Source organism: Cryptomeria japonica, chromosome 9 (assembly GCF_030272615.1).
Source record: "Cryptomeria japonica chromosome 9, Sugi_1.0, whole genome shotgun sequence".
In the NCBI taxonomy this organism is placed as follows: domain Eukaryota; kingdom Viridiplantae; phylum Streptophyta; class Pinopsida; order Cupressales; family Cupressaceae; genus Cryptomeria; species Cryptomeria japonica.
The window spans coordinates 362,292,595-362,320,240 of record NC_081413.1 but is presented as its reverse complement, the minus strand read 5'-3'; the positions used below and the strand labels follow the sequence as shown (position 1 = coordinate 362,320,240).

The window sequence follows — 27,646 nt, the reverse complement described above, 5'->3', positions numbered from 1 at the left end:
ATGCTGGGCTACCTCACAGAGGAGTGATCGGAAGAGGACCCGGAGAAGTGAGAGTTTGTGACTCTTATGTTCATTTGCATCATCCTCCCAAAGGTGACTACAAGTTAGTCAATGACACCTTCACGATGAACATCACTAGGATATTGCAAGGTGGGATTCATAATCGACTATCTCTGGATGCACAAGAACTTGTGAAGAAGTATGGTGCATGGTTCATCGAGTTTCAAAAGTTTACATATATCAGAGTTCATGGGTGTCCTTCACCTCCCTACATGTTGCCGAGGTATCCGACAGACAGGATAGTGCTACTTGAGGTGACTAGACAGTTACCAGCTTATGCAAAGGCATTCAGACACAAGCATGGAAATGGAATTCCCGTGCCCATCATATTGGGGAATTCAGTTGAGGTATGTCCTAATACTCAAGCCTTGGAGGATGCAAAGAAGGAATTGGCTTTATATTCATTCACATTCTTTGCCTCGAGGGAGAATTTTGATCCTCATGGTTATATGGAAGAGACAGTTGGTAAGAAGTACAAACACGAATTTCAGGTAGAGGATTTTTGGATGAATCTCTCAAGTGATTTAGAGGTTAAAAGAAAGATGCATTCCGGGCTACCCTTAGATCTTATCAGGAAATGCAAAGTTTATAGGGTAGCAGATCAAGCACAGGATAGCGGTAGACATCTCCAGTCATCTTATGACAGAGATGACAAAGCAGTGAAGGTAGATTGGAATGAACCTGAGGTTTTGGACTTGAGAGCTTTAATGGCTCCAGTTTTGTCATGTACTCGCAGATGGGTGGATGTGCAACATCAGAAGCTAAGAGAGCAGAGCATACCAATGACTTTTACTTTGGAGGAAAGACCAAAAGAAGGAGGAGCGAGCGTAAGTGAAGATAATTCTCATCCTAGAGGCGCAAAGAGGAAAGAAAGACCTAAGAAAAGAGAACCCTCCAAGAAGAAGCAAGAGGCCAATCGAGATCGCTCATCAGGCACATCTTCTCGACACGGAAAAAGGGCAAGTCAAGCTGAAGGACAAGAGAAGATGGTGCCTGAGGTTGATGAATCTATGGAGTCCATGGTACAGAATGATAAACCTGAAAAGGGGCAGGCACCTCAACATTCATCAAGTCAATCTCCCCAAGTTGATGAGCTACATGAGGAAAAGAATGATGATGAAGCAACATCTCCTCTCCGAGAAGATGAACCATTGCCTAAAGAAATACAAGTTAGAGAGACGAGATCCGCCATTCCAGATTGGTTGAAGGAGAGACTGACAAGGGTGATAGTGATTGAAGATGAAGAGGATGTAATTGACTTAGAGAGCCTTATAGGAAATTCTCAAGAAGTAACGGAGAAGAAGAAGGCCACCAAGATGTCCAAGGTGATCAGAGATGAGACAGGATCCAGGAAATTGCAGATAGCTACACCAGTAGTGGACAAATATGAAGGTGAAATCCTTGCAGATGAGTATGATGTAGAAACATTTGAGCTTGGTCCCCTCACTACTGAACAGGCACTGGATGAGGCAACCGATTCATTTGAAGCACTTAAAGACAAGCTTAAAGAAGAAATGGAAAAGAATAGAAAGCTTGAGAGAGAAGTCGGTGCTTGGAGAGGTTACTTTACCCATCTCAATCAGCCCTTGGGACGTCAGGATCCGGCAGTATCTCCTGTGCAAGCACTTCCCCTCGAATCTGTTGGCCAGGCAAAAAGAGTCAAGAGCTTGGTTCAGCTTCTGAGCTCTTGGATTGACAAATCCCACACAGTAGCCGTTGAATTTACAACAAGAATGATGAAGACAATCCACCGAGCTATACAAGTCCTTGAGATCGTCCACAACCTAATGATAAATGTAGCCGCTTTCGCTCACACGAGAGATGTTATCATTCCTGTTCTGCAAGTAATCAGGCAAACACCAAGGAAGATCCTAGCACAAGAAAAGATAATGGATGGAGGAGCTCATAACCTACTTCAGTGGTCAACTCTACTCCAGATGAAAGAGGTTCTTTTCGAGGACATCAGCACCAAATGCAATCAAGTTGAAGGTGTCATCCATCCAATTCAGGATAAGGTGTTTGAAGTGTTGTGTACCATTCTTGGTAGGAGGATCGAAGTTGAGACGGATGTGGACCTTCAAGAGTTGGAAGAAAGAGTCAAAGTCATCTTTTGCAAAGATGAGAATGTCATCACAGATGAGCAACGGGATCTAATGTTCACTACTATGCTCCTGATTGAGAAAATCAAAGAACTCGAACTTGGATGGGAAGCTGCTCTTCTCACTGCCTTTGATCAGGTTATCCACTTGGAGGAACGCATGAAGAATCTTCCTGAGATTCCCATTACTGAGGTTGAAGGAATTGTGTCCAAATTCATTGCATGTGCTAAGAAAGAACATTGGAAAGGGAATAAGCTTCTAGAAGAAAGGTTGTTATAGAATGATGTGGCATCTTAATTATTATTGGTCTATGTTTCCTCGACTTTTGTGCCAATTAAATATTTGGCTATGCATTTAATAATGTTCATCTAAAAGGGGAACTTTTTGTAACAAACCCTAATTAGGGTTTAGGTGTCAGAATCTCAGCCATTGATCTTCTTTTGATCTAGGCCGTTCATTGTAATTGGGGATGCTATATATACCCTCACTCATTTTCATTTTGTCATGAGAGATTAGATATTAAGGAGATAGATAGATAGAGCTTTGGAGAGACAAAAGTTATTTTGTAGCAAGGTTGAGTAGTGAAGAAAGAATTTCGAACAATTGTTGTCTATCTTGGCTTTGAGATCAATAAAATATTGAAGTTATGGTGTTTTATTGCAATTCTTGTGGCTATTTTCATGGTTGTTTACTTTCTTGAATCATTCTAAGTCGAAGTAGTATTTAAGTTCGAAGGACTAAGTGTTGCGCTTGATCTTTGGTGAGATTCACGTTCCAAACCACTAGCTTCTTACTGATTGTAAGGACGCCTTGTGTGGTCAACTGGAGATATTGAGATTGTTTGAACCTTCAATCATTATTGAAATATTGATATGTATCTTTATGGTAGTATCTATAATTCTTGATGATGTGAAAACCACTAATCACCTTAGAAGATCGCATCAATTTCAGTGGAGTTGTAATTCCTTGGCAATATTGAAATTGGTAGAATCTTACCAAGTCTAGCCTACATTGAGTCACTCTTAGGATTAGATTAGAATTTATCTCTTGCAAACCCTATCTTTTGATCTTTTTTGAGAATTTGTTAGTATTAGGAAAAATCCTGTTCTTGCAGTCAAGCAAGAGTAACACAGACCAGCTTTCAAAGTGCATAAGACCCTTTGAAGAAACAGCATTCACAACGACCACTGGTGCTTATCCACACGTAGAGATCCTACAACGAAGAACCTTGAAGTCACCCTGATTGATCCTTTTTGCGATATCTTCAGCATTCAGAGGCTTTACTCAAGAGAGGATAAGGTACCTTTAGGTATTTTATTCTGTGTTTGATAGTGTACAAAATACATGTCAACAGGCACCCACAGGGAATCCAGCTGCCTGGGCAAGACCCGGGTGGAACCTAGGTCGAACCAGGCTCGGACTAGGACCCGGCAAGAACCAGGACTAGGACCGGGCCATTTTCCCCAAGAACCGGTATCTAAGCTTTTAAATTATTCCATCCTTTTGTAGAAAGAAAAATGGCAGCAACATGCACAGAGACGATTCAGAAGCTACAAGCTACTCTAGAAATTATACAGTCTCATTTCAGATTCAATGCTTATGTTTGGACTGATTTGTTCTTATTTGGGTACTCAACTGGCCCATAGCTCTTTTCATCATCTCCAATCTGATGGACAAACTAAGATTGTTAACAAATACTTGAAGAGTTATCTTTATTGTCTCGTGTCAGATAAACAATCACAATGGATTAGTTGGTTGCCCCTAGCAAAATAGTAGTATAATGCTTCATATCATACATCTTTTAAAATGTCTCCATTTATGGCACTTTATCAGTACCATCTACCACATCATCCTTGAAAGTGTGCCACATATTTGTTTGATCGAAGATCACATTCAACACCAACGAGGAGTACTCTCTAGTCTCTAAGAGAATCTGGCAATGGAAAAAAATAGAATGAAACAATAGGCTAATCAGCAGAGCAATGAAAGACACTTTTGAGTATGACATATCTCACTTTCTGACTTATTTGCATTTCTGATATTTTTTATAAATGAACTTGAAATTTAGTTATTGAATCATTGTTAAAATCATGGATGATTCTGATTCGTTTATTACAAACCTGATTGTTTATTTATATTAAGATTAGTTTCTGTATTTCAGCAATATGTTGGGTCACATATGCTGCTGATGCAATCTGTGGTTGCAGGAATATGTTGGAGTTGATGAAGACAGGTGTGGTAGTGGGTGGAAACAATAGAAAGTGGATTGGATTTAGACACCAACATGAGCCAGCATAAAAATTATTATAGTCTGGCACCTACTCTTGCCACATGTTTTCTCAGGTATATTGTCAGTTGTAGGCTTGTTTGGTGGTTTGTGAGTTGAATTCTTGTCACTTGCAAGCTTCTGATTGATTCGATAGTGTGATAATGGCCGGTAGTTATTGATGCTTGTAGCCATTATTAGGATGAATGCTGTTATTGCTGTCACTTTGAATGTGTTATTGCTAGGGAGAATTCGTCTCAAGTATTGGTTGTCTTTTCTAGGGCCACTATCACCTAGTCTTGGTCCATGCTTATGATTGAATACATTGTGCAGCAAAGATTGGCTTGGGGACAAAAATCCTAATTCCATTTCGAGTAGTTTCATGCAAGAATCACCATTCTGCTGAAAGTTGTAGATTGAGTTTCAGTTGCAGTTGGTATTTTGTGTTGAAGTTTGTTTCAAAGTCATTCCAAGTTTCAATTGTAGTTTGAGTTTTAGTTTATTGTTTCCAGTTTGGTGAGAAATTCCAGTAGTTCACAGTTGTGATTTTGTTGTGATATTTCTTCTGAGAATTTGGTAAGAATAGTTCAGTGATTGCAAGAATAAATATTTTTATTTTGGTTTGGAGTTTATTGGGATTCCTTTGTTGGCCATACCATTTTATTGTAGCTGGCCATACTTTTTGCCAAACTTTGTGTTGAATAGAATATTGTTATTATGGATGTTTGCATGACTCCTCCATGATTTTGGATGCAAAAACAAGGCATTTGTCATTCTGTACTCCTTAGAAGGTCTGAGCATGGCATTTTCAATCCAAATCTGGCCATTCAAGATTGACAGGATCATACTTTGCATATTTGGTTCACTATCTAGCGCCCAAGACAATTATTCTATATATTCTGGGCGTGATTTTGTAAGTTTCTAAGTTGCAGCCATTGAAGTAAATCTCTGATCTGTTGACATAACTTGGCGTTTGAGTTAAATATTTCTATCCCCTCTTTTAGGAGTTATAAATCATTGAGGGTGTCATTCCAAATCTTTAATACTGTTGCAGCTATTCTAGCTAGCAGGTCTCACTGTGATGACTCTTTGTATCACATATATTCTCAATTCTGAGCAAGTGTTTGCACCAACAATCATTGAAATCCAGTCTCCAGAAGTTTTTAATTGGCTTAGCATCCAACTTGGTGCTTTAGAGCAGACTCTTACAACCTGCAGCTACTTCTTGGATGACCATACCCATATCCATTCCAAACTGATATAGCAGTGCCAGATCCTTTAAAGGAATGCAATCATTTGGGTAAATTTATTAATGCCTTTGTTTTCATCAAATTGACAAAATGCTTACATTATGATTGTCTAAAATAATTGTTTAACGAAATGCACACACTTGAGATAAAGCAGATATATATTTGCAATAGATTCAAATATGTTTGTAAATGAAAATCTTAAATATATTATCAGTGTAATAATCCAGAAAGTTTACCACCAAATTCCTTCATTTTTAAAGTACTCTTTTTTGTAATTGATCCTTGGATGGTAATACTGTCAGATCCCATTAATTTTTTCTACCAATCTCCACCTTGCATGGCATGAACCAGAACCAAGTGAGTTTATCTATCATTTTGGCATTGATGCAACTTTGTTTGAACTCGCTATCAGCCATTTTGGCTAGATTGATTCTATGATTGTTTTACATTGTAAGTTGGTAAGTTTGCTGCCAACAATTTTCAATTAATCTTCCCTCTGTCCTTGTTCTTACTCAATACATTCTCACGTTGCCCATTGTGGAAATTGGGTGATTAGAAGGACTAGATTTGAGTTGACTGCAAAAATTTCATCTACATTTGAGCTAACACCATGTGGGGTTATTACAGCCACCTCAAGTCTCTAATGATTGTCCTCATCTATTGTAAGTCATTATCAGGCTGTCAACTACCATATATTTGTTGCTCACTTTTCAACAATTCCTCAAAACCTACTATAACAATTTCAATTATTCCAAAATGGCCCCAAGTTCTATGCTCATGTTCTCCACATTTTACTCTAATTTGGCAATCTATGTCTGGAGTGTTCTTTTCATTGACTCACATGATGAACTTTATCTCCTTCAACCTTGGATTCTTCAATTCCCTTGACCTTGACCTTCTACATACCATATTAGGCATCAATGATATTCGTTACAAGCATCAAGTCTACAGCCCCTCCCATTACTTTGCCAAAGTGTTCTTTGAAGCCTGCAAATACTTTTGATTTTTGTGCAACTGTAATTACCTTTTCTACTACTTTCGTCAACCTATTGTAATGTCCCCGTTTTAGTTCGTTCCTATTCCTGTGTGATTAGCCTATCATTCTGACCCTCGTAGGCTAATAATTGTGGATAGAGGGTTTTCTGAGGCAAGGGCTTGGTTAATGGGGGTTCTCGTCTTCTCCAAAATTCAGTATGTTCCAGTTTGGTCTTCGTTTGGTTCAGATTGGACTTCGTTTGGGCTCAGTTTCATATACTTACTATTTATAGTAAGTCAGGAAACGATCGAGAGAGACCCTTTCTTTTTTTAATAAGTCAGTGGGTTGGACAAAGGATAAAATGGTCAACTCCCCGATGAAGACAGAATGAAGAAATAATGATTATTAAAGGAGATATTAATGTTTTAATGGCTCGAATGATAATAAAATAATTAAAAGTGATATTATAAAGTTATAACTTAACTTTATAATTTGAGGGTCAAGTCATTATAAAAGGGGGCCGTTTATTGAATTAATTTACGAGGCGCCAAGACCAAGGTATTAATATTAAATATTAAAAGATGCAAATGTAATAACATTTAATTATTATTAAATGTGCTTTTGGAGGGAAATCGACGACTTCATGAAGTTATATATATTCAGCCTTGGGAATCGAGCCATTCATTCTATAAGCATTTGATAACTTGACATTTATGATTTCTTGGCATTTGGAGAAGGCAAACCCAAGGGTTTCTGCATTTCTGCAAATCAGGACAGTGGAAAACGTAGTATCTTCATTGTGACAGCTACCTGAGGTGGTGAAAGATCTTTTGAGTTGGCTGTAACCAGCAATAAAATTTGTGAATATTGGAGGTCATTTTTGGAATAAATTGGAGATGTCTCAAGGCTGCAATTAATTAATTCTGATGATTGATATACTACAGCAAGGGCCGCATACATAGAGGGCACAATTTCATCAAATATTGTGAATTTTCATCAGCACCAAGGGTTACAGCATTGTAACAGAGCATATCAATTTGTACATCAGGTTCCTTATTGTTTATTTGCATTGTCATATCGATCCGTGAGTTTTTGTTGTAGATGCACATTTTATCAAACTTGTGAGGGCATTTAGATTGTGAGCCAAGAGTCTTGGCATTGAATATTGGATAGTTGAAATCCTCATATGCATTGTGCATTCTAACTTGAATTTGGTTTAGCATTAAATGAAGGTAGTACAAGGTTGCATGCCATTTGTTTGTCAAAATGCTTAATTGCTGCATACTGGTTATCTTAAGATGCATGAGAAGTGTTTGTTAAAATGTCCATTGGCTGTAGGTGCACATTTTACATGTAGAAGTCATATGTGTGCATTCAAAAGACAAAAGGGATTGCATTTGCATTTTAGCTCTTGGCCTAGAAGTTTTAGTAATCAATTGCAAGCATTTAAACTTCATTTGAAGCCATTCCAAGTAAGAAAAAACAATTTGAAACACAAAAGACAGCAGGATAGAGGTTTCATGACAACTGTTTGACAATATTCCTTGAGGTCCAAGTCAGCAATTAGAGATCAGATTTAGCAAGGGATATTACACCTACAACCTTGGACTTATGGGACTAGGTTGGCAGCTAGTATTTTGATGTATTCCTTAAACAAAATATCATGGTTTTTCCCTAGAAAAACTACAACTCCGACTATATATGGCCTCTACACTTTCCCCATTGCCAACATCTCAGCTTTTCTCCCTTCAATTCTACCAACTATTAATCTGAGTCCTATTACTACTTTGACAATTGTTGTACCTTTGCATCCAATAACTATGATGCATGTGCATACCTAAACAATCTCCTCGCAAACTCAATCACAATCAAAATCATAATTATATAAAGTTGTCCAGTTTTTTACCAGTACCAATCCCTCATCTTATATTGAGCTTTATGGCACCTCCACCCTCTATTCCTTCATCACTAGAATTCACTCTTTTACATCATCATTGTTGCTTTATTCACAACAATAGACTTTTCTACATGTGGCCCTATGGCATGACTCCTTTTCTCTTAGTCCCATGGAAAATGTACTTATATTTCCGCCTAACCGCAATTCTTATTCTCCTATTCTAGGGAATGGCTTGTTGTCACCACTTTTGGTCCTTATCACTCCTTCCATCATAGTAAAAGATCTCAACAAGTGATACCCAATTTCTTCTTCCCCTTATTCATCTTCACTACCAATTTGTTCACCATTGGATGGTTCTTTTCTCTAAAAGTATGTTCCACCTTTTCCCACTCCACACCTACAAAATCGATATGGTGTGTTCTTTCTCTTACTCACTAGTCAATTTTTTCCTCTTTTCCTAATTTTTCAAGTGCTTTTCCATTTGCATCTTACTTGCCTTCTTCTCCTCTTCACTAGTTTCCAAAGGTTCTCCTTTCACCAACATAAGGGTCTTTCTTTTCTTTGTCTTGATCACCTTCATCACCGGATTCTTACTTACAAACATAGTCCCCACTAGTTTTTCATTTTGCCTTCACATGTTGCATTCTTTGAATTTGGGTGCGCCATTGCAATCCTCTCCTACACTACTTCCTTTCTCACCATGAATGACGACAATAGTGATGGCCTTTAATTCAACACAAAATGTCACATCTTAGGTCCAAACTATTGTGTGATGCCATAGTGATCCTACAATTATTATTGACCCTCTTGAGTACTTTCTAATATAGTGTCCCAAACTACCCACTTTGTTAGTTGTTTCTTTATTCCTAGCACTCCATATTTTTTTCCAGCATTACCAAAATTAAAATGTGTTCCACATGAACACATCCCCAACCCTCAAACCCTTGTTCCTATCCCTAGTCACATTTTGGGACATCTCTTGACCATCACCAAAAAACATTGTTACCCGGAAACGCATTTCCACCCTAAAGGCACACATTTCGGAAACGGAAACGGTTTCGGTGACGGGGGGACAGCTTGAAACGTTTCCAAGGTCTCCAATCTAGCAAAATTTTAGGAAACCGTCCAGGAAACTTGGAAATGGTCAACCTTTTCGTCAAAGATTGTTGACAGTCCATGGGACGGCTGGGGATGCTCAAGCCGTCCCCCAACCGTCTCGAGGACGGACAACCGTTTCTAGTGGCAGAGGCATTTAAAAAACAATTTTTTTTAATAAAATTTAGTTTTTAATTGCAGCAATATTTATTATTAATTTTTTTAATTTAATGAAAGCAATAGAATAAATATCGCTGCAATAAATCAAAAGATGATAATTTAACATTCCAAATTTGAATTTCTTAATGTTATTTTCATACGGATCTGAGTAAGTAAAATTAATTTTTAACTTTCTAATAGTCGCTATCAAGAGATGCAACCTATCATCTTAACGGCACATTTCCTATCAGACATAATACTTGATCTGCATATAAATACCTTCTCATCCATTCATTAACTCTAACCTAGTAAATTATATATGGTATCTTATATTTTAATATTTCAATATCTTTTAATTTTACTATCTGCACCTACTAGATATATTAGAAGTGGCACCAAAGCCAACTTGGACTTGTTAATGACAAATGTCCATGGAGACCTATGGATTGACTTAATTTGTATTTGGTAATTGAAATAACTCCTCTTTTCACGTAGATAGATAATAAGTATTACTAACTGCCTAACATGGGAAATGCAAAGTTCACTTCGAGGGTGGTTCACAAGGCATAATTTTGTTCCCTTCTCTTTTTAAGGATTCTTCACATTTCATGCACTTTTAACCCACCTAGTTGCATTTTTGGAGGCCTAATCACAAAGAGTTGAAATAGAACATCTTTACCTAGTCAGCATTATGTGTGTGTGTTCTACTTGCATACTCCACACAAATGCTTCCTTCGTTTTGTGTTTTGAGTGATCTAGTCTTTGTTTCCTATTAACTACAAGGATACCAGACCTATGCATATTGCATATGAATAAAATGGAACATATAGATGCTATTGAAATTTGAACTCTCATTTGATTCATTTGATCATGATGCTATCCTATGTTCTTAATCTTATTCTATGATGATTCGATAAATGATCATTGATTCAATGATTTAAGATTTAGAATCTAGATTCCAATTTATAAATGTTATTATGTTGCTATGATGAATGTTTACTGTGTTACAATGTTATATAAATTTCAGTTTCCATATATAGCCGTTCCCTGCTCCGAGAAAAAAAAATGTCCCAGAAACTCGGGGTAACATAGCCAAAAAACGTTACAAAAATGGGCAATAAAGAAGAAAACATCTAAGGGACATTTGGTCATCACCGAGGTGATCAAGGACACCTAAGACATACCTCCACCAGCCAAGGGATTGCCAAATGTCACTAATGCTCATCATAAACTTTATGATTTAAAAAATAAAATAAAACAAACAATTGTTAAAAAAATGTTTGAAAAGGGGCATCGAGGTTCTACAAACTCTTCCATACCCCTTCTTCAACCCTAAATTGACAAAAAGCTCTTCCACAATTTTAGTTTCACTTTGGTGAACCATTGTTGTTTTGGGATACTTGAACCAATTTTAGAGACTTATCGCCTATGGCCTATTTTAGACTCTCAAAGTGGTCTTATTAAGGTATTTGACTACAATTTAGCTAGCGTGAGTTTGTAATTTTATTTTATTTTCAATTTGCTCTCAAAAAAAACTTAAAAACTGTAGGTCAACAACAATGCAAACCTTAGAAATATCTTTCACATAAGAAATGAGCACTAGTAAAAATGATGACAATGAAACGGGTAGTGAAAATGTAAATAAAATGAAAGATGAAATAAGTGATGAAGGTTCTCATTATTCTGAAAATCAAAAAACAAGTTTTATTGGAACACCACAATACCATTTTGCATGCCCTTCATCTTCTCTTCAAAAACTTGCAAAAGTACCTTTAAACCCCAAAAAGCCCTTGCCACAATTTTCTAACAATTAAAACACTAATAAGGCTAAAAATAAAAGGAGCAACAAGCATTGGTTGTGTCATGTTTGCAAAACTAATTATCATGAGAATTATAGTAGGGTTGTACACCATTTATTGGGTGGGAGTGGACATGGAATCAGAGTTTGTAGTGATATACCATTGGAAGAAATGGTTGAAATGGAAAGAATAGTTGGGAAGTGTGAGAAAAACACTACTAGAACTACTAAGAAACATTATCCATACAATTGCAATCTACTAACAAAATTCAACTATATCAACTAGAGAGGGTTATAATAGATGGAAAAGGAAGACCACTTCTACTATATGAGAGAAAAATATAGTGGTAGGTTATTGAATATGCAAAAAACATGAGCAGGTCAATGATCAATGGCTGATTTTTTAATGCACATGCCATCCCATTTCAATTGGCAAGATCTCCTCCTTTTAGAGGGGTATTGAGAGATGCAAAAGCAATTGGACCCTCTTATGTTCCCTAGGAAACATTGATTAGGGACCTCCCTCCTTGACAAACAATATTTAAAGGTGAAAATAATTATGGTGGAGATGACAACAAACATGGATTAGGAGTGGTTTTTCCATTGTCATGGATGAGTGGACTAATATTTGATGTCGGCCACTCAATATTATTTTTACATGTCTTGTTGGTTCATACTTTCTTAAAGCTATTGATTGCTCAAGGAAATGAAAGAATAATGACTACCAATTTGACCTTTTGAAAGAGGCCATCTAATATGTTGGATCTTCTAATGTTGTGCAAGTTGTGTGACAAATCTAGCTCATGTTTGTAAGTTAACTTGTTTGATAATTGAGAGTATCCCACAGATATTTTTTGGGCTCCAACTTGTGTACATGCTTTGAGTAATGCTTCGAAAGACATTGGAAAACTAGATTGGGGGAAGAAACAATGGCTGAAGCTAGACACATACAAATGTTTGTATATAACCATTACACTTCACTTCCATTAATTTGATCTTATTCAAAGGAAAAATTCTTCAAACCAATTGGGATTGGATATGTTAACTATTTTATTTTATTGGAGAGGATGCTAGAGGTGTTTGATGCTCCACAATCTATGGTGGTTTTTAGAGAGTGCAGAAGGTTAACTGAATCAAAGACAAAATAAGAGAAAAAAAGTGAGACCAAGGATGCTTGATGGTGTTTGTTGGTCCTTTCTCAAGTAAGAAATTTTTTATTTATTATGTTTGACTTTGTTTTTATTTTTAGTTTATATCTTTAATAATGTTAATGTATTGTAATTTTTTTTTAAAATACTTGCAATACATTTGTTCTATCATATCACTTGTTGTGGGGTTCAACAAGTATTATGTGGATATAGACTCTCCTAGCCATGAAACGATTTATGAGACTTTTGATAGCATGATCGATAAAATGATAAAAGCAATTTGTAACAAATCCAAGTTTTACAATTCTCTAAGGAGCATATCAGGCCTACAGAATGAACACCCCACTCCATATGGTTGCTTATGCTCTTAATCCCAAGCGGTATGCACTTAGACCAAGTTGAATTCTCCCTTCTAAATAATGAAGTAATGGAGCGGTTTACAATGGCCCTTTGTCAAATCAATAGCTCTAAGGAGGCAAACATGCTTCAACAATAGTGGCTTCAACCTTCTTTATCTTCAAGGTCCTACAATCAACAAACCAAAGTCTAGAATGGCTAGGGCCACTATTGCACAAAAAAAAAACTTTATTGGATGGTAGTAAAAAAACCTTATTCGATGGTAGTAATTTCAAGGGAAGAACATGCTAGAGCTGAAGCAACCTCTCTCTCTCTCTCTCTCTCTCTCTCTCTCTCTCTCTCTCTCTCTCACACACACACACACACACACACACATAACTAAGATGTGGAAGATAAGGGAATTGGTACACTTAAGAAACCCCAAGGATGCATCCCCATGTGACCCTCTAGAAGTCCTAGAGGAAGTACAATATGATATCAAGATGTCCACATCATTCAATCTAATCATTTATGCCCTCTTATCAAGTGTAAGATTTTTCAAAAAGCCCTAATCTTTTACTAGATAAATGCAGGATGTGTCTATTGAACTTGTAAGGATGTCCTTCTGTTAAAGGCCACAAAAGCCCTAAATTATGGGGCTTTGTTTGTGTAAAGGGATATTGCAGACTCTAGCATAGGGTTTTACTTGTTAAATAGTCCCTTGGCACACTGAACCAACATCTTAGAAAGACAATCAAAAAGCAAAGCATTACCAACTTAACTTTCAGACTTCTTCTCCCTTCCACAGTTCACTGCCAATTTCACACTCATCTTCATGATCCTTAAATAACTCATTCTGGCCATATAAAAACAATAACATAGATCATAAATTCAGTGATATAAATTAAACTCTTTTTACCTGTTGTCAAGTGGACTCAAAAACAAAAGATCTTGCTATTGGTCACAAGATAAAATTAAAAATAAAAATTTATACCCTATGCAGTAATAAGCAATGCTGCTTTCACAAATTATGCATGACAGCATTAAACCGGATTATGCTGATTCTCAATACTACTATGTAGTGTTTTGTGCTAGATGTGCAATGTGATTGTGTAAGATCCCGAACCAGAATCTTGCCCAAGCTGAAGTTTAGGTTTGAATTGAAACCTTTGACCAGCAAATAAGAAGAGTTTGGTATTGTGAGTTTTTAATTGTTTTTGCGTTTTTTGAGGTTCTTGCTTTTGGATTGCCAATGCAGAATGAAAATTGAATGCCAAATATAAAAGAATAAATGGCTGATTATAAATTTCAGAAATCTGTTTTTAATTGCTGCAGATACCAATAACAAGAAATGAACAATTTATAACATCCAAAACCAAAGTGCGCATACCAAGAGTTCAGCGCTGATCTGGAAGAGTGCTTTTATTGACTAGAATTGATAAATTATGCAATACAGGATTTTTAGAGGGTATCAATTGCTCCAATGTGATTTATTCTTATCAACTATAATTATCTTAAACTTTTATTGCTGAAATAGGTAAGATCTCTGGATTTTGCCTAATTCTCCCACTAAATTGCCGATATCTTCCACTTGTGCCTATAGAAACCTATTTAATCCACCTATTTGCTGATTACTATGCCTAACAATGATTTTACACACTTATTCAAACCCTAAACACTGCCGCATTATTTATTTTGCACCCCAACAGCTCTAGAAGTGGTACGAGCAGCCTAGGAGAGCCACGTGGGGCTTGGAAATGATAATTACTGAATTCAATAACCTCCAATAGCTGATCCTCTTGCTGTTGCAGGTCTGCAAAATTCTGAAGAGACTGATTTTTGAAGCCCAATTAGGAATTCTAAGTGAATTCCTCTGAAATCTGGCTTGGGGTTTCATCCAAGCTTGCCTGGAATTGAAGAGTTTTCGTTCTCCAACACCCAAATGCTGCTGATCTGATCTCAGAGCTGCAATTTCCCAAAAGAGAGATGAAAAATGAACAATAGAATGCCAAATGATTGCCGTACACATTCCTTTATGCTTTTCCAAAACTCAATGCCCAAATTAGGGCTCCAATATACCAAGATGCCAAAAGAATAATCTTCAACTTGGGTGCTCAGCTTGAGGGTGTGAGTCATCATTGTTGGGGCCACTTTTTAAATTAAAGATTATTTACCTTTTGCCTAGAAAGGTGTGCATAAGCGGAAAACTTTATATTTTATCATTGACATTTAATTAACCCCTTTTAGAAAGTTACTTTATATAATATGTCTAATTTTAGAAAAAGTAACTTTATAATGAAATATTATAATGTTTACATAATATATGCTCACCAAGGCCAAGAAAATGACTAAGTATTGTATATGGTGAAAATGGATAAAACAATGTTGAAAGACTAAATGAATTCAACCACAAAACCCTAGCCTAACAATCAACAAAGATCCACCATAACATATGAAGATTACCTAAGACAATGCAAATCAAATGAAATCACAAAGATTATACCATCACATGTCCAATAGGGTTTGAATCTCCATTCTTCCTATCTCCATTGATCTTACTTGATATATTTGCTCTCAGATTTTATGTGTGCACAAGAGCTCAACAAAGAACGGAAATGTGGTTGCAAGTAGGCTTGATCGCATATGAAAGTTCGAAAGCGTAGTCAAGTAGTCATCGGGTCAGGATGCATAGGGTTGATAATGAAGGAAGCATCTCTCTATATAGAAGACACTATATGAAATGGAGGGATAAGATTGAGAGGTGTAAAAGATAAATGGTCGGCTATGATTAGAGGGTAGGTAGAGGAAATAAGAAAATAATGAGAGGGTAGGTAGTGTATGAATTAAGAGATGAATGACATGTGTCATAGGTGGAAAAGGTTAATGAATTAATTAGATAAATAAAGATTTATTTAATTAATAGAGGAAGTGGGATCAATTAAATAAATAAGATATTTATTTAATTTAGGAAAAGGGTAATTTAAATAAATAAATGTATTTATTTAAATGAGAAATAAGGCTAGAAGAGGATAAATGAATTAATTAAATAAATAAAGATTTATTTAATTAATAGAAGAATTAGGCTAAAGTAATTAAATAAATAAAGATATTTATTTAATTAGACATGACAATTTTAGGTGTCTATAAGTATAAATCACCCTGGTTAGCCAATCATCTCCTAAACTCTAACCTTGTGTGCGGAGATGGCTAACAGGCAAATCTATGCTCCTGAGTGATTACTGGGAAAGTGAGGACATTACAGATCACTTATTGTAAGTGGATTTCAATGGCTCAATTTTCTCAATTCCTCGTGGCAGAGAATTAGAAATACATAGAAGATATAGTCAAAGGGCACTTTGTACTCACAAGGAAGGTCTCGTATGACCTCAAGGCATCCTGGCAAAGCTGGGACCTCAAACTCTACTTTACCTTGACCTCTACCTTTTAAGTTACCCTATGGTATCACAAGTAGGTCATTGCAAAATATCTCGGAACTTCCTGTGAATTCCTAGATTTGACCATACTTGTAAACTTTTTGGACTAAAAATATTAGCACCAATGGTTAAATGATATTTGGATTCGTGATACTCTTTGAATTTTGATGCCATTTCATGCAAATCAAAACTTACTATTTGGTGAACGATAATACATGCCATTCTGTTGCAAAACTACATATTTTCTACAAAGAAATCACGATGCCCCATTCTTCATTTCGTATACCAAATCATTGCAATTGATTTCAAAAAGGCCTAGCCCTAGCCACCAGAAGACATTGAATATAAAGATGAGCATATCATTTTGAAATAAGGTGTGTGTGTGTGTATAGATTAAAGGTACAGCTACATTACATTTATATATAGTCACCAAAAAATGTAGGTGCAAGTACTGAACAAAGTAAAATTGAAACAAGAAATGAATCATTTTGGTAACAGAAGAAATAATCAAAAGCAAAGATTGCTAGCAGTCTCAAATCCAACAACTAAAAAATACGACAAGATTACTCTCCTAACCTTTATCAAAATAATTGTTAGGGTCACTTTTTGAGCAGCCAAGATGATCATTTCACTTGATACATACAAATGTGTTAATCCATGGAACGCGTCCTAGCTCTATGAGTATAAGCACATCTTTCAAAAATACTGGGATGGCTAACAAGAAGCTTAGCCAAACTGGACATCCTACTCATAAGTCGGACAAGAAAAAACCCATATTCAGATACACCATTCTTAAAACACTAATCATGGAACAGTTAAAGTAATATTTAATTAGTGAGGTAGACCAACATAACAGGGATTTAGTCAAAATTTCTAAACCAGCAAGAAAGCCAAAATATTTCCATTACCAACCAGGCATAATCATTACTAGAACGAATATGACTGTGACCAGTAACACTTTGATAATTTATCTGTTGCTCTAATAACTTCTTTTAAGCCTCGAGTTCAGAAACTTCCTACATTCTGAAATCAGATAGAAGTTCCAATAAGACAATTTGATAAAGTACTAGTGGCATATGCCAGCTGGAGCAAACTTAGAGATAAATTTTTTGAGGTATCGAACGAGAGCATGTAGTTAAATAACTCTGACCAAGTCTCATATCATTTATCAAATCAAAACAAAAATACAGGCTAGCAACCACCCACCCACCACTCAATTATATTTGAAGTAAAACGGAGAAAACAACTCACAACTTATTGTTGTTGCTAATAAAAAGATTGAGAAGGTGACGATGGATGCCTCAATGAGATAAATTTATTAAATTATGTTCACCAGCTATTTCATGCAGGTCAATTCCCAAACCATGAAAAAGCTGTTACAACAAAGTATTCAAATTGGATTTCAATAACCAGATACTTTCTTCCCTTTAGCAGCTAATGTTACTGAAAAAAATGTTAGTGTGCTTATATTTGGCCACCCTTTTGGTAGTGAGATAAATAAGGTGCATTTTGCTTCATCAGATGACAAAATTATCAGAATAAGCCTCTCACATTGCTTAACAGATTCAGAATCTTCTTCCATAACATTTTAGAAGGTTGTTTCTTTTTTTTTAAGTTATGATCCTAAACACTAGAAAACAGTCAAATTAAAGGCACTCTCACAAAGAAAGGGCAACAGGAGGGAGGATGGACATACAGCAGTAGAAATGCAACAGTAAGCAAAACCGAATACTGACAAGGAAGGGAAATTGCGTTGACTTGGTGGTCAGAACCTCCTTCGGGGTTCGCGACATGGCTTAACCGCCTCCCGTGGATCTGGGTAAGTCTGGCGTTTGTAACGGGCATTGACAGGTCAAGCTTTTGGTGCATCGGCAAACATACCTACAATTGTTATCAGATCCTTGGGTCACGGGTTGTAATCCCAGGAGGTCTCCTTCGTTTCGTCGGTGCGGAACCCTCAGACGTTGCTGAGGGGGAGATTGTTGACTTGGTGGTCAGCACCTCCTTCGGGGTTCGTGACATGGCTTAACCGCCTTCCGTGGATCTGGGTAAGTCTGGAGTTTGTAGCGGGCGTTGACAGCTCAAGCTTTTGGCGCAACAGCAAACATACATACAAATTGGTAGCTGAGTGAGAAAAATAAGTTAAACCAAACTGGTTGTAGAAGTGAATCCATTTGAATTTTAGAAATTAAATTTTAAGGAGGCAAACATTGACGAAGACAAGATTGAAACCTATTGAAGGAATTCCAAAGGTATCTGAAGAAAATGGATGATAAGGCCTCAATGAAGAACCTTCCGAAACCAATGGAGCTCAAAAATGTCCACCTAGCTCCAAATAAGATTAGTCCAGTAGAGTATTGTAGAGAGACATGGGGTCCACGAGCATCATCAGTTAGGAATTTAATTTGGCACACCTTCAAGTGTGGTGAGACGATGTATGGTCTACCTAAATAAAAGGAAGGATGAATCGATCTACTGCTAGTAAAGAGCATGAAATGGATGCAGTTGACATCGATTTTAAAGAAAAAGCTTGTGTTGAAACCTTTGCTTGTGATCATGCCTACAGCTTTTTATAGGTTTTCAAGCATGGTGTGGTATCCTTGATAGATATCTATTGAAACATATCAGACTTTATTCTGGCCAAAAATAACATTTCCAGTATTTGATCTCAAATTTATATCTTTATTTGTTTTGAATATAAAGATTTTTCCATATTTCCGTATGCAGCCCATTTTTAACTCCTTCCCTTCCAATTCCAGATTAATATATGACAAATTAAAGAAATGAAAATCACACAATCCAGTGTGAAGATTTTATACATTCTGCAAGAATCAGTACCATTAGAGTAAAGAAATTGAAGATTGGAAAAGGTCACTATAAATCAGATAGAGCAAATTTAAAAAAAACCTGCTGAGGTCCCAAACCATAAGTCTTTGATCACCACCAGAGGAAGCCAATATTGTTTCATTTTTTGGACTCCATCTTATTTGAATGACCTCTTCCCTGGAATGCATCAGAAAGGAAAATTGTATCAAGTAAAAGAATTAAAAGGAAATTAAATAATTACTAAGAGGTTTCCATGTCATGTTTAAGAGGTGATTTGAGCCAGCAGTAAACCAAACTTCGAAGTACAGCTATCTCCTACAAAAGCTACAAGTCATAATTCAGATGATCCATTCAGATATATGCAAGGTGTGAATATTAGTTAATCTCAAACGTGTATAATTCACAATAAAATAACACAGAAATGAAAATACTTCATGAGCCTGTCCCTTCCAATTTTCATGTCAACTTGAAGCCTACAACATTCTATTTTGTATAATTACATCAAAATACATGTAACTGGGCATTGGAAAAGCTTAAGGAGCTCCAGAAAGGCCTTTAGGGGTGTAGAGCAGTGATGTCTTACATGTATTTGGAGAGAGACAATAGAGGTCATTTGGGGAAGATTGTTTTGGCTGTTTTGGCATCCACAGTTGTCTTAATATGCTGAGTCAAAATCCCTTATTGTAATTTGCAATGCCACACGTATTTCCATTGTTGAAGGTTTCCCATGTCAGATTTCTCAAAGGTATATTTAGATAATCAAGTGTGACTTGTTAATTATTCCATTTTCTTTCTATGCTCTCTCATTTCCATTCAATGGCATGAGTAGGCAGCTCAGTTAAATTTACAGTTATACAAGTAGTAATTACTACTGAGTATATAGTTTAGAAACCAAATTAGTGTATTTCAACATCAAAACGTCAAGAAGAGATGGATGACATGCATCAGGAGAGATTCCTCAAGCTGGAAATCAATGTAGCAAGCATCTCTCAATCAATGGACAATTTTGACAAGATAGAGTTGGATGAAAGCCAAATTGCAATCTGGGAAACCCTTGTGATCCAAACATCATGAGGATGCAAGGACTGAGTAGAACCCAAACGTAAAGAGAGACTACGCCTGAGGAAATGAAGCAGTCACCCACCGCAATGGCTCTTCAAGGTGGAAATCAAATTGAAAGTCCAGCTATATGAAGGGGACATCAATGCTAATCAGCACAACAATTGAATCTGCCAACTAGAGATAAGCTCCAGCCTTCATCAATTATGTGAAGAACCACACATCACTTTTGCTTGTTCTAAATTTTACAGCCATGCACTTGGTGGGAGATGTATGCTTATCTCTTAGATTTCAATAATGTTAAATAGATAACTAAACATAAGGAATTCAAGAAACTAATCAATTTTGATTTTTATACAAATTGATAGGAAAAAGAGTAAATTAAGTGGTAATTTTACATGCAAAGGCTACACCAAAGTATACACAAACACACCACTGGAGACGAGCAAAGTAATCAAATTGGGCCTTAGCACACATGACCAAAAGCATGGGTTGAAGTAACCAAACAAGAGCTGAAATTAAAGATACCAAAAAAGGTCAGATCAAGTTTGGCAATAATGGACACTGCATTGGTGATGTATAAGTAGATATGATTCAGTTTGATTCTTGTCATGTAAGGTTTGCTACACAATGCACATATGGGATAGAGGCAATGCTCATGCAAAAAGATCAAAAAATTAAGTGGTAAATTAGGCAAAGGCTACACCAAAGTCTGCAAAAACAGTCCACTGGATTCAACATCAACTTTGGCATTAATAGTGACTGCATAGATGAAACATAAATGGTGTTCTGCTCGATGATTGTGGTGTACTGCTAGCTAGTCAATGCACATATGGGACAGATGCATTACACATGAGCAAAGCATATAACTACTAGTTGATCAGAATGGAGAGGCCTTTATCATCAATGTATATAAAAGGTATATCAAAACTCTCATTGGTGATTGTCAAACAAAGTTAAAAGAAAAGAGAAAGAAAACCTGTCAATGCAAGCAGAAAGTTTGTCTTTCTTCTTTCCAGAGATAAGAATGAAGATCAAGCAATGCAATACATGGATATACAAAGATATGTCCCCAAGATCTAAAAGCCCTCCCCCTCCCCGGCCCCTCAACAAAAAGAGGGGGACAACCCCCTTATCAAGAATTCCATTAGGAGCCACTAAGACATTAGGGCAACACTAGCAATTGTCAATCTTGTTTTAAAACTCACAAACAAAGATATTTAGAATCTAAAAACGAAAAGAATCAATTACAACTTTTACAGAGGAGAATTGCATGTGAAACGTGTTTCAACCATGTTGGCAAAAACCCACGTTTTCTCTCCCATTGTGCCTACATTTTGCCTAGTTTTGTCCCCCATACTGCCCACGTTGACGAGTTCTAGCAAGTTTAGGACAAATTCTCTCCGATTATACGAGGAAAACCCAACGAGTATAACCCTAGTGTAGACCCATGAGTTACACAGTTCAAAACCCGCGAGTACTCACCAAGTCATCAAACCATGAATTTAACAAAGCATTCCATTATGGGTTGCTAACCTCATTAAACGGTCTATTAACGTGGTAACAAAAATTTGCAACCGATGATGCTGGGTTGGGTCGCGGGGATATCCTATGTCAACAAAAAAAAAAATTGCAACCGCCATCCTCTCTTCATGGTGCTTCTCTTAGTTCCAAATGATACCTTCAAGTGAAGCTTGTATCATCGGAATATTGTGACAAACAAAGAAATTATGTGGGGAATTTAGACAACTTTTATTTTCCTTAATTTGAGAGGAGGAACACAAAATCCATGGGCCAAGAAGAATAAAAGGTGGCAGTTCCATTGTGAATTCGTCACTAACATAACTGCTTCCCTTTTCCCCTTCCTTTCAATTTTCAAATAGTAGGGCATTCATTTGTCTTTTCACTTCTTTCTCTATTTGGCTAAATAATTGTATATCCTCGCCAGCAATTTGAGCAAGGCGGCATTTCAATCAATGGATAACTCATCTCACATTAAACTAGCAATACTTAGAGGTCATCAGTCCTTTGATCACACCTGCTGTGTCATTCTTCCATGCAGGGTCCTTTCTGTTGGCACTTGGCATTGAATGTTGTAGGTTCCAGACATTGACAAAAATAATCAGCAGCATAACAACTAGGTTTTCGATCTATTGAATTTGAAATTTGGGAAAAGAAAGAAAAAAGTGTTAGAAGACATAACAATACCTGTCCAAATGCACTCTAATTATTGATAAATCGTTCAAATCACACTCGCAATCAGTCAACAATCCATTCAATCTCCTGAGACTGAAATTGCTTGAGATGAAAATGACAACAAAAAAAATTCAGATTGTTTTTGAATATGGGAAAGCAAGTTTTGATGGGCCCCTGAAACCCGTTACAGCCAAAAGATCAAAAGATTTACATTAAAGCGCAGCAAAACACAAAAGACAGCACCAAAGAAAAAGACAGCTGACGAGCAAAACGCCAGCAAACAAGAAACAACTAGTCAAAAAACCAAAAGGACCGACAGAAAGAGCCCAAATTTAGGTTAAGTTCTGAAGCATTTCAGCAGCTTCCAGCTCCAGCGGTTCCATATTATCAGCGGCCCGCTTGATTTCCTCAATTTCCTTGCTATGGCTTTGCATCTTTCTGGTGCTCGCCCTCGTTCTTCTCCCAAGCCTTGTCTCCTTATCTTCTGGGGTATCTTCCTTCACTTCAATAATGCCCGCCGAAGCCTTATCCCCATGGTCATTCTCAAGCTTACTGATGAGAGCCTTCATACTAGCCAAGGCAGCCTTAAGAATCTTATGGCTTTGCTCACCAAATTTTTTGAGTGTGTTCTCAACTCCATCAAGTCCTTTTTTAGTGGCCCCTGCTCTGTTCTCCAAGCTAAGAAAGCTATTGCGATTAGCATTGATGACCTCCTCTACATTACCAATAGCTTTGGTAAGCTCGCTGAGAAAATCAAGGAGGGAATTGAATTTACCCGAGCCTAAAGCTTGTAAAGTCTCATTTTTTCCTGCTTCCTGGGCTTGCCTAGTTTTAATGCCAGTAATTTCCTTTTGCATCCAAAGGAACACCTGTTTGAAGCTATCCATGCCATTATTGATAACTTCCAACACAATTGTCTTAATTGACCAAGTCTACAGATTAAACTCACTAAGTACATGCATGTTGCAAGCAAAATCTTGCCGAGTAAATAGTTTTTTGCCACACTCTACGCGCAAGTCTTGTGCATATTGCACAGCCTGCAAAATTACTTGAAAGTTTGGAAAAAAACAGCCAACCATGCTTTAGGTATCTTCAAGAAGAATGGATAGTGCTTTTGTGTCATATACCAACTCCAACGATTTCAGGACCCAAAAAGGGGCACTGACCAATAGTGGGACGCACGACGGAAAACGAGACCCGAGGGCCAAAAATGGGTTTCGAGGCCCAAAATGAGGCACCCGAACAAGAAATAGGCTCCAAGGCCCCAAATGGGACTCGATGACCAAAATCGAGGTTCTAGAGCCCAAAATGGGGCACCAAACGAAAAACGGGACCCGATGACTAGAAACAAGTTGTGGCACCTAAAACGGGACCCGCAGACCAAAAATGGGTTCCAAGGCCCAAAACAGGACTCGCTGACCAAAAATGGGGGCCACGAGATTTGAAGCAGGCTTTGAGCCCCGAAATCAGACGTTTGAATCATAAATTTCACTTCATTCTCTGCAAATGTGCCTTCTTTGTGTTTTGCAGTACTTGCACTCTCTTCTAAGAGCACCTCCTCATCCACCTGCTTATCTTATGATGCTTGTGAAATTTACAGATATGGTTGCTTTTAGATGATTGAAGAGCACACTCTAGCTGCATTCCATAGAGTATTGCTTAATGGAGCTGAGATGCAGTTATACATATCCCTATGATGTTCTTCTAGATTCTTTTCAGTGTGATCTCTACTAGGAGTTCACTTCACAGCAGGTCTAGTCTCACACATACAGAAACTGTTGGTCAGATATTTGGTAGTATTAAAGTAGGACACAAATGCCTTATGAATGGTACCAATTTTTTAATAAACTAAAATCTGCCTCAGAAGATTGAAAACCCCTCAGTTAATATGACCATTAAAGATTCTCTTAGCACCATAAGAATGTTGACCGCTCCCATGGGTTCCCAATTGTGCACTCTCTAAAGTTATGGGTCTTGTGTAGGACCTAAAAAGCATGCAGCACAGATCCCTATGATAATCATAAATGTCTTTTCACCTTGATGTAGCTATGATAGTCTACAATAACTAATGGCCTAGCCTATCAAGGTGCAAGAGCCAATACATAACATAAATCTCAAGGCATACACTAAATATATCATCTAATATAAAAAGTTTATTTAAAACGATATTGTTCATCAAAAGACAAAATCTGCACTAAATAAATGACAGGTTATAACTGAACTAGAAAAAGACAAAGCAAAAGACAAACTGCTTACGTGTGGTGGGAACAGGTATGTAATGAGCAGGAAAGTTTCCGGAGATCAAACAGCTTAATAGTTTTGTCAGCAGATCCAGTGGCTAATACCCACTCATTGAAGGGGTTGAAAGCCAATGAGTTAACCTGGTGAAATGCAACCCACGAAAGATCATATACCAAAGCATTGCCTTCCACAACATAATAAAGAAAAGAACAATCAAAAAAATAGAAAAAAAATAATGAAGCAAGAACAAATATTCCAACAGACATAATCCTTCTAACAAGAGTTTATTCCAATGAGAAACTATTATGTTTTAGTTTGTACAAGACTTAAATAAGATATCTCAATTCTGTATAAGACGCAGATTATACAGAACTAGAGTGAATACCAGAACAGTTAAAAGAATCTCCAACTAGGATCAGATATATAGTTGACAAGCATCAAATGTAGCAAAATGAAATAGTTCTTTAACCAACCAAAAAGTTAGAAGAAAGAGTAGGGTAAGAATTAAAAAAGGTTTGAGATTTTGCCACATTTACTTCCTTAAAAATAATTCCCTATGATGCCTCCAAGTAGTCCACGTAGCATTTTGTGCAATTGAAAGAAAAAATAGCATCATCTATGAGAACATTATTCTTATAATATTAAGAGTTCGAAAACTCTGGAATCTTCTCTAAACAATTCAAGGAAAATCTATGGAATGGTATCATCATCAATTTAGCATTTACAAGCATGTTATTTTATAATTCCTACTTGGATCTTTCTCATCACTAAAATCCTCTGCATGTAACATAACTAAGATGATAGCATGTAATTTGAACAATAGTATCACAAGTCCCTTGTAATGTATACTCCTTCCAAACAACAAACGTAAAGGAGAAAATGAAAGAATGCAAGACTTCAACTTAAAAAGCAAAAAACGCATCACAAAATAAGGCAGATAGAAAGTTATACCCCTAGGACCAGGGTCGTATTACATAAATGGTCATTAAGCAGCAGACTTGTGGAACACATAACTACCATTTAGATGAGATGAGCAAATTGGAAGTTTATGTAATGGGTCAAAGGGATAATATATGCAATAAAGTATAACTGGTGATTAGATTACTCAGCCTCCTGTGCATGGGATCACCCACTCCCCCTACATTATTATACTAAAGGTTATATACAGAGGCAACTATATTTGTGAAAGAGGAACAAATTGATTATGGATTATTTCTATTGAGTAGATCAGGGTAGCAGGTCAAGATCTCCTGCCTCCAAGTTGCCTCAAAGCATACCACATGATTATTTCCCTCAGTTTCTTCATGCTAGTCAAAGAGCTTACAATATCTAAATTACAGAAGCAAACACAATACTACATTAATTCATCCCACTCATGATGATGCACATCCCAATGAACTCGATCACAAGATGTCTATTCTACTAAGGTAAATGAGGTGGCAAACCAAACAAATCAAGCACTGCTAGCTCAAGAGCAGCATCGATTTCCTTGCTTCTCTAATGCGGCAGGTGACACAAACTATCTTTGTCTCATCTAATATGATCTTAACTGAAAGACAGAAGAGTTATAAAATACCACCCATGGTCATTACCTTGGTCAAAATGTAATTTCCCATTTTCAGTCCATTTCAACATTTGTAGAAGGTTCCAAGATTCTTGGAGAACACCAACTTTATTGAAACGGAACTCTGATACTCACATTGATTTCAAGTGATCAAAATGCATCCAATGGTACTTTCCGGATGCATTTTCGCCAGTCTAAAAGCTCTCCACATTTCTTGGAGGAATTTACTATTTTTTGAAAGCACTAATTTTCATGATGTTTGATATCTTAAAAGCTTAAGAGTATTTTGGCATGATCAAAATCCATATTTGATATATTCTAATATTTTCCACGCTTGGTGTATGCGGAAATATAACTTTCTTTTAAATTATAAAGTGATTCATATAGTGCAAAAGTAAATTAGAATTATAAGTCACGTTATAAAGGGATAAAATGTAGTTTTTTCTAGAAAGTTACTAAATGATGGTAATGTGGACTTTATCCACGGTGCGCGTTAAGGAATTCGTCTTTTGTTTTTTGTTAAGTACCCGCCTGAGTTTAGTTTTTGGCACGTTCACGTTCGCCACATGTTGGCACGGCTCACATCTTCCAAGCCTCTCTTTTCTCTTGGCCCAGGAGTTGCGATCAACTGACGTGTGGCAGGGGTCTTCTTTTCTTTCGCATCGCTGGGTCCACAGTTAATAGGTTAAAGTTGTTGTGGTGCATGACAACTCCCCGCGAGATCTGTGATTTGAAATTTTTTCAGGTTCCGAGTTTTTCCCTCCTGCTGCCACGTGTCTTTTATAACGATGGCCAAGAGGTCTCTACGTGTGATTTCCAAATAGTGGTGCGTTTGTGCTCCAACCGCAAGCAGTTGAAGAAACGGCCGCGAGAATTCTTTTTGATCAAATGGCAAGAGGTTGTGAGGCGGTTGCGCTAGGCGCCAAAAGCAATTCTCTTTCACGCTCCTTAATGTTTTCATGGATGATGATGGTTTTGCCAGCGGCACATCTTCAGGATGCTTTCTTTGTTTTTTTAGTGCTGGGCCGTTAGGCCCCGTTCCTATAAGAAGTGAAATGCTTATTTTGCAAAGAGGTTCGGAACTTTAGAGAGATACTGAAACAAGTTTTATAAAGCAGAATTTAGTCTCAAGACTGTTATTGCATTTTGAATTAAGACAATCAAACTGTGCCTGTGGCCTTTGGGACCTTCTTATTTCAATTTGTTTGAGTGGTTTTATGTGCACTGTAAGTTCTGTTATGA

The 27,646-nt window shown here is 36.9% G+C and overlaps 1 protein-coding gene across 1 annotated transcript in view; it reads right to left on the bottom strand.

The window, feature by feature from the left end:
- LOC131029682 (histone-binding protein MSI1) overlaps positions 1 to 27,646 on the bottom strand; it is a 114,669-nt gene that overhangs the window by 9,227 nt on the left and 77,796 nt on the right. The window contains exons 4-5 of the mRNA XM_057960270.2: positions 24,856 to 24,980; positions 19,426 to 19,521 (exon numbers count right to left, since the gene is read on the bottom strand). Of these exons, the coding sequence (XP_057816253.2) occupies positions 19,426 to 19,521; positions 24,856 to 24,980 (221 nt within the window). The remainder of the gene's footprint in view (positions 1 to 19,425; positions 19,522 to 24,855; positions 24,981 to 27,646) is intronic.